This window comes from Culicoides brevitarsis, chromosome 3 (genome assembly GCF_036172545.1).
Source record: "Culicoides brevitarsis isolate CSIRO-B50_1 chromosome 3, AGI_CSIRO_Cbre_v1, whole genome shotgun sequence".
In the NCBI taxonomy this organism is placed as follows: domain Eukaryota; kingdom Metazoa; phylum Arthropoda; class Insecta; order Diptera; family Ceratopogonidae; genus Culicoides; species Culicoides brevitarsis.
The window spans coordinates 13,299,881-13,307,508 of NC_087087.1; the positions used below are offsets into that span (position 1 = coordinate 13,299,881).

A 7,628-nucleotide genomic window follows, 5' to 3' on the forward strand; every position below is an offset into this window, starting at 1 on the left:
TACAACATATATATTATATTACAATAAAGGCAACAAATGAAATACTGTTTTGTATTTAAAAAACATATATAATTGGAAAAACAACCAAATTATCACAAAATCAACATATATCGTAATTTTTTTTTTATTAGTTTATTATGTTTTATAACTTGCACAACAATTTTGTATGAAATTATCGTGAAACACCAGAAGTATTATTATTAAATAAAATTATAAATATTAAAGTATTTTTTAAATTTAAAATATAAAATTTAAGGCATTAATTATTTTTTTTATAAGAAATTAAAACAAATACGTACTTAGATCATGACACTTTCAGGCCAGAATCGTTTGATATATATTAAATATTTTTTTTAAAAAAAAGGTCATTTCCTAAATAATAAATAAACTTATATTAATTATAATGTTATAAATATTTTATAATTAATTATTAAAAAAAAATATTTTTAATTAAAACAAAAAATGAAACAGAGACAGACCTCCGCTATTTCGCTTACTAAGTTATAAAATTAAATATAAATTAGTGAGTAATTTTTTTTTTGTATATTTAAATGCTTCGCTTACGAGTCTTTGGTGTACGAATAGCTTTAAATAATTATTTAGTAATAAAAAAAATATTTTTTTGCGACGTTTCCTATTTTTTAATTAAATAAAAAAAAATAAATATTATTTAAAATTAATTTCTAACATATATTATTAATAATTAAATCTACTAACACCTTAAATTAGATGACAAAATTCAATCCTTGATTAAAAAAAAATATTAAATTAACGAAATTGATTGAATGTAACAATTGGACGAACTTTACACCATTTTTTTTTACTTAAACCAAATTTAATTAGAATAAATTTAATAAATTAAATGCTCATCATCACACTTTTTTTTTATATTTTTGTTATAATTCTTTTTTTATTATTTTAATTTTAAATTAAATGAATTTACTTGGTTTTAGTATTGATTAAAAATAAAATATAGTTTTTTGATTCCTTTTAGTTATTAATAATAATAATTATAATAAAATAAAATTATTTTATAAAAAAAGGTGAAGGATGGATACAAATGTATAATGAATATTAAATAATTAAAAAAAAACTCAAATTTTACAAAAAAAAAAAATTCATTCCAAAATGACCAAAAACTTTGTTATATTTTAGTTGTAACTTAAAATTAAGTTATATATATTATATGATATTTGTTTAATAATAACTTCTGGTGCAAACATAATTTCCGCAAAATTTGTTGCAAAACTATCTACTTCAAAAAAACATTCATATTTGGGACCAAAAATACGACATACATTTCCAAAAAAACTAACAACAGAACGTCATATCGGAAAAAAATATTAAAAATATATAAAAAATTTATTCGGAAAATAAAACAGGAGAAACATCTATCTTTAAAAAAAAACTACATATACTAAAAAAAACACAAATTTGTAAATATTTCGGGTTTCTAAAACTTTATAATGTTTAAAATTAATAAAAATAAATGTTTTTATCGAAAAAAAAAAGAAAAAATAAAAATGACTCATCAGTAAATGTATGTTTGTTTCAAATAAAACAATAACCATCATCATCAAAAAAAGGTATAAAAAAATAAATAATAAAAAAAAATATTGTCCCCATTCTCTTTCTATTATATATATTTCAATCCAAATAAAAAAAATCAAAAATAACACTTTTGGGATTATAAATGTCATACTCTGGATTAAATATGATTATTATTATTATTATATTATATTAGAAGAAAAAAAAACATGAGAAAATATGTCTAGGATAATAAACTATAAATTATACAAAAAAAAAAATACTTTTTATAAATGTTACTATTATTATTATTCTTATACACATTGAAAAAAAAAATAAACAAAAAAGATTAAATAAAAAAATTGATTGTAAAATAAAAAATGCCTTTTGTAAGAATCTAATAATATTATAAACAAAAAAAAAACTAAATTATATTATTATATATTATACACAGACACGATGATGAAAATATAACAATATGTATTTTTGGCAGAGAAAAACATTAAAGAAACATTAAGGAAAAATGTTTCATATTATTATAAAAAAATATATATATTGATAAAATATAAACTTGACCTATTATTATGTATACGAAAAATAAATTAAAATTCAAAAACAAAAAATTATTATAATTTATAAAAAAAATAAACATCATAAAACATAACATTCTACAAGAAAAAAAAATCACGATAAATGATGATGATTGCGATAATCAAAATTCCAAAATTTGGAAGTTCAACATGAAAAATTACACGTTTTTCATTTAAATATTTTATAAACAACAACAAAAAATGAGCCAATCACACAGATTTATTCAGATGATCAATATTTACGAAGAAAAAAAAATAAAATACAAAAATTGCGTGAAAAAAAGGAGAAATGAATACTAAATGTATAAGATATATATATTTAAATAAGGAAAGAAGATCACAAAAAAATGATGATTTAAATGAAAATAAAAAAACACATTTAAGATGAATGGATAAAAAAAACAAAACAAAGTAAACATAAATTTAAACAAATAGGACATACAAAAAAAAATATTGTAATATATTTATAATGTGAATTTGGAATAACCCAGTATTTATTATACTGTAATATTAAATAAAAATATGATTAAAAATAATTTTTTGAAGTTTTTTTTATTTTTTTGTGGAAAATATGCAAGTAAGTATACAACAATAAAACAATTATTTTTTTTTTAATTTTACTATTTATTATTTGTTAATAAAAATTTAAACTATTTTTATTTAAAAAAAAAATAATTTAATTTTTAATAAAAAAAAAATAATATAATTTAATTCAAATTACACATTTTTAAAAATAATTAACTATTGAATTAAAAAAAATAACTAAAATTAATTTTGAAAAAATTTAAATAAATTTAATTTAATTATTTTAAAATTTTTAATTAAATCAATTAATCAAAAAAATAATTTTTAAATTTAATTAAAAAATTTTAAAACAATTAATATTTCATTAAATTTATTAAAATAAAAAAAAAATAATAATTTTTCTCTTTTATTTATTTTATTTTATTATTTTTTTTATTTTTGTTTAAAAATTAATTTTAAAATATTTTTTTTAAATTTATTTAATTTTAATAAATTTTTTTTTTAATAAAATATTAATTGTTTTAATTTTTTTTTTTAATTTTAATATTTAATTTTTTTTTTTTTTAAATTAAATTTTAGTAATTTATTTATTTGAAAATTTAAAAAAATTAATTTAATTTTAATAAAAAAATCATTTAATTTAAATTAAAAATTTAAAAAATAATAAATTATTGAATTATTTTTTAAAATTTTTAATTTTTTTAATTAAATTTATTATTTTTTTTTTAATTTTTATTTAATTATTTATTTAAATATAATAATTATTAATAAATTATCTGCAGCTTATAAATTTTGAATTAATTAAATTAAATTTATTTTTTTAAATTTAAATTTTTTTTTTTAAATTTTCGAATAAAAAAATTTTAATTTACAAAAAATAGTAAAATTTAAAAAAAATCATTTTAATTGTAATTTACTACATAATTAAATTACTTTTTTAATTGACCTTGAATTTTTTGTTGCGGAACTTGCCGAAAATTTATCTCTTTTGCCCTTTTTTAGTTTTTTTTTACACAAAAAATGATCTTAATCGTTCTCAAGGATGTCAAGTTTTACGCATTTCTTCACTTTTTGCATACTTGTACTTGATATTTCGTGACAATGGAAGTACTTAAACACGTTTTCTTGCATCATAAATCATTTTTATTTGTTTTCAATGAACAAAGTGCACGAATATGCACAAGAAATTTTATAATTTTTGACGTTTTTCGGTAATTTTGGTTGTAATTCTGTAAAATTGTCTAAAAATTGATCCTTTTTCAATGAATTTGGTTTAAAATTTTCCTCTAGTCCTAATTGTTTGTACACATTTGAGCCGGTAACGAATAATTTTCCATCTTCGGTAAGGACTAAGGTGTGTTTTGACCCGCAAAAGACCTTTTTACAAGAGATTTCGAGAGAAGGTTCGTCACTTTCTTCGTCGTCGAGACTTACTAAGGTTGGAATTGTGTAAACAGTTTGATTTTTCGACGGATTTTGGGTTGAAGGACTCGAAACATCAAAAACTCGGAAGCCTAATTGCCCGTGGGAGTTCCATCCCCACATATACAAGTCACCAAAAGACGTGATTGCAGCTGAAGACCATCCTCCGGCACTGATATCGACGACTTTTAACCCTGCCAAGCCTTCTACCAGCTTTGGAACTTCTTCATTTTGTATCTCGCCGTGTCCAAGTTGCCCTCTTAAGCCGGTTCCCCAAGTAAAAACATCGCCATTTGCTGTTAAAATCATCGAATGTTCATTTCCGCAACAGATTTTACGAATTTTTGTGTGTTTTGGGAAGTTAAAAGTCAAATTCGGGATGTTATAAACTGCATTGAGGTTTGTCACAGCAACGCAAACGGTTTCGCCACACGCGATATCAACAATTTTCTCTAAATTTCGAACGGAATTTCGATTTTCAACAAAAATTGACTTTTTTTCTGGCGTAACTTCAACATTCAAGCAAGAAATTTGCCTTTTTTCGAAAGTTCCAATCATAATTTGGAATAAATCTCCATTTTCCAGTAAAATTAAACAATAACTCGTATTAGCAGAGACTTTGGAGATTAAAGAATCAAAGGAAAAAGTCTTCGTAAGAAGCGGTTTCTCATCGGAAATGACATTTTCCTTCAAATCAATCGTTGAAATGAAAAGTTTAGAATCTACGGCAATGGCAGAGTAGTTGACAGTAACAGCAATATCAAAATTTAGGATGTTTGAGAACGGATTTTCACTGAATTGGCTCCAATCGATCTCTAAAAGTAAGGAAAAAAATAAGATTTGAGGTTGAATTTGAGAAAAAATTAATTACTTTCGTAAAATTTTTCATCCTTGATACTTTTCTTGAACTGCCCGAAGTGATTTTGACCCAAAAAGTAGACATCTGGAAGCTCCGGGATCATTTCCCGTGTTTTGGTGAATTCGAAAGTCATTTTTCAGCCGGTTTTTTGTTTTTTGATTGATTTTGATGATATTTACAAGTAATTTTGATGAATTTTATAAATTTTGAATTTTTTGTTTTGTTAATTTTTCATTTTATCACAAAATTTATTCTATCACAGATTTTTAATACGAGAATTTTGATCAAAATTTGAGAAATTTATGTCTAAAAAGTCGTTTTGTTTTGAAAATTTTTAATAGCCTAAGGCATAATTTGAAATTCAGATTGGGCGGGTAATATATTTTAAATTGTTTGTTGGGCTTTGCTTTGAATTAATCTGGCGATTTTTATCATTTTCATTCGTCTCAAACAGTAATAGTTGAGGCTCGTGACTGGATGTACTCAATTTTGCCAGCTGTCACTTTGTTTTGTACAAGTTTTTGATACAAGTTACAGGGTGTTTCATTTAGTTTTAAGACAAATTTTAGTTTATTTTAGTTTAAATAAAATCAAGAACAATGCTTGATTTAGTTTTTTCTTCAAAACTGTGTCACAACCATTTTTGTCAAATCTTGCTCTAAATGCATAGAGGGCTCTAATTTATCATTTTTAATCATTTTATAACTCAAAACTGCCAAAAAATTGAAACTGAAAAAATTTTTTTCTTTGACACAGTTTTGATTTGAAAACTAAATCAAGAGCAAAACTGTGTCAAAAACTATGTCAAAAACTGTGTCAAAGCAATTTTTGTCAAATCTTGCTCCAAATGGATAAAAATTTGTCAGAGGGCTCTAATTTATCATTTTTAATTATTTTATAACTCAAAACTGCCAAAAAATTGAAACTGAAAAAAAATTTTTTCTTTGACACAGTTTTGATTTGAAAACTAAATCAAGAGCAAAACTGTGTCAAAAACTATGTCAAAAACTGTGTCAAAGCAATTTTTGTCAAATCTTGCTCCAAATGGATAAAAATTTGTCAGAGGGCTCTAATTTATCATTTTTAATTATTTTATAACTCAAAACTGCCAAAAAATAGAAACTGAAAAAAAAACTGAAAAAAAATTTTTTATTTGACACAGTTTTGATTTGAAAACTAAATCAAGAGCAAAACTGTGTCAAAAACTATGTCAAAAACTGTGTCAAAGCAATTTTTGTCAAATCTTGCTCCAAATGGATAAAAATTTGTCAGAGGGCTCTAATTTATCATTTTTAATTATTTTATAACTCAAAACTGCCAAAAAATTGAAACTGAAAAAAAAATTTTCTTTGACACAGTTTTGATTTGAAAACTAAATCAAGAGCAAAACTGTGTCAAAAACTATGTCAAAAACTGTGTCAAAGCAATTTTTGTCAAATCTTGCTCCAAATGGATAAAAATTTGTCAGAGGGCTCTAATTTATCATTTTTAATTATTTTATAACTCAAAACTGCCAAAAAATTGAAACTGAAAAAAAATTTTTTCTTTGACACAGTTTTGATTTGAAAACTAAATCAAGAGCAAAACTGTGTCAAAAACTATGTCAAAAACTGTGTCAAAGCAATTTTTGTCAAATCTTGCTCCAAATGGATAAAAATTTGTCAGAGGGCTCTAATTTATCATTTTTAATTATTTTATAACTCAAAACTGCCAAAAAATTGAAACTGAAAAAAAAATTTTTCTTTGACACAGTTTTGATTTGAAAACTAAATCAAGAGCAAAACTGTGTCAAAAACTATGTCAAAAACTGTGTCAAAGCAATTTTTGTCAAATCTTGCTCCAAATGGATAAAAATTTGTCAGAGGGCTCTAATTTATCATTTTTAATGCCAAAAAATTGATAAAAAAAAATTTTGTCAAGAGCAAAACTGTGTCAAAAACTATGTCAAAAACTGTGTCAAAGCAATTTTTGTCAAATCTTGCTCCAAATGGATAAAAATTTGTCAGAGGGCTCTAATTTATCATTTTTAATTATTTTATAACTCAAAACTCAAAACTGCCAAAAAATTGAAACTGAAAAAAAAACTTTTTTTCTTTGACACAGTTTTGATTTGAAAACTAAATCAAGAGCAAAACTGTGTCAAAAACTATGTCAAAAACTGTGTCAAAGCAATTTTTGTCAAATCTTGCTCCAAATGGATAAAAATTTGTCAGAGGGCTCTAATTTATCATTTTTAATTATTTTATAACTCAAAACTGCCAAAAAATTGAAACTGAAAAAAAAATTTTTCTTTGACACAGTTTTGATTTGAAAACTAAATCAAGAGCAAAACTGTGTCAAAAACTATGTCAAAAACTGTGTCAAAGCAATTTTTGTCAAATCTTGCTCCAAATGGATAAAAATTTGTCAGAGGGCTCTAATTTATCATTTTTAATTATTTTATAACTCAAAAAAAAAAATTGAAACTTTCCGTTTGAAAAACTGTGTCAAAGCAAAAAAAATGGATAAAAATTTGTCAGAGGGCTCTAATTGACATTTTTTGATTTGAAAAAACTAAATCAAGAGCAAAACTGTGTCAAAAACTATGTCAAAAACTGTGTCAAAGCAATTTTTGTCAAATCTTGCTCCAAATGGATAAAAATTTGTCAGAGGGCTCTAATTTATCATTTTTAATTATTTTATAACTCAAAACTGCCAAAAAATTG

At 22.5% G+C, this 7,628-nt stretch overlaps 1 protein-coding gene across 1 annotated transcript; it reads right to left on the minus strand.

Moving 5' to 3' along the window:
• Positions 1–3,775: 3,775 nt before the first annotated feature.
• Positions 3,776–5,229, minus strand: LOC134834757 (E3 ubiquitin-protein ligase HERC2). Its single transcript, XM_063849523.1, has 2 exons — positions 4,936–5,229; positions 3,776–4,879 (listed from the first exon to the last, which is right to left on the minus strand). The coding sequence occupies exons 1-2, from the start codon at positions 5,054–5,056 to the stop codon at positions 3,786–3,788; spliced, it is 1,215 nt and encodes a 404-aa protein (XP_063705593.1). The 5' UTR covers positions 5,057–5,229; the 3' UTR covers positions 3,776–3,785.
• Positions 5,230–7,628: the final 2,399 nt, after the last annotated feature.

Coding starts and splice junctions, on each gene's coding strand:
- LOC134834757 (XM_063849523.1), bottom strand. CDS start 5,056: ATGACTTTCGAATTCACCAAAACACGGGAAATGATCCCGGAGCTTCCA. Junction 4,880..4,935: donor GGATGAAAAATTTTACGAAA/GTAATTAATTTT, acceptor CCTTACTTTTAG/AGATCGATTGGAGCCAATTC.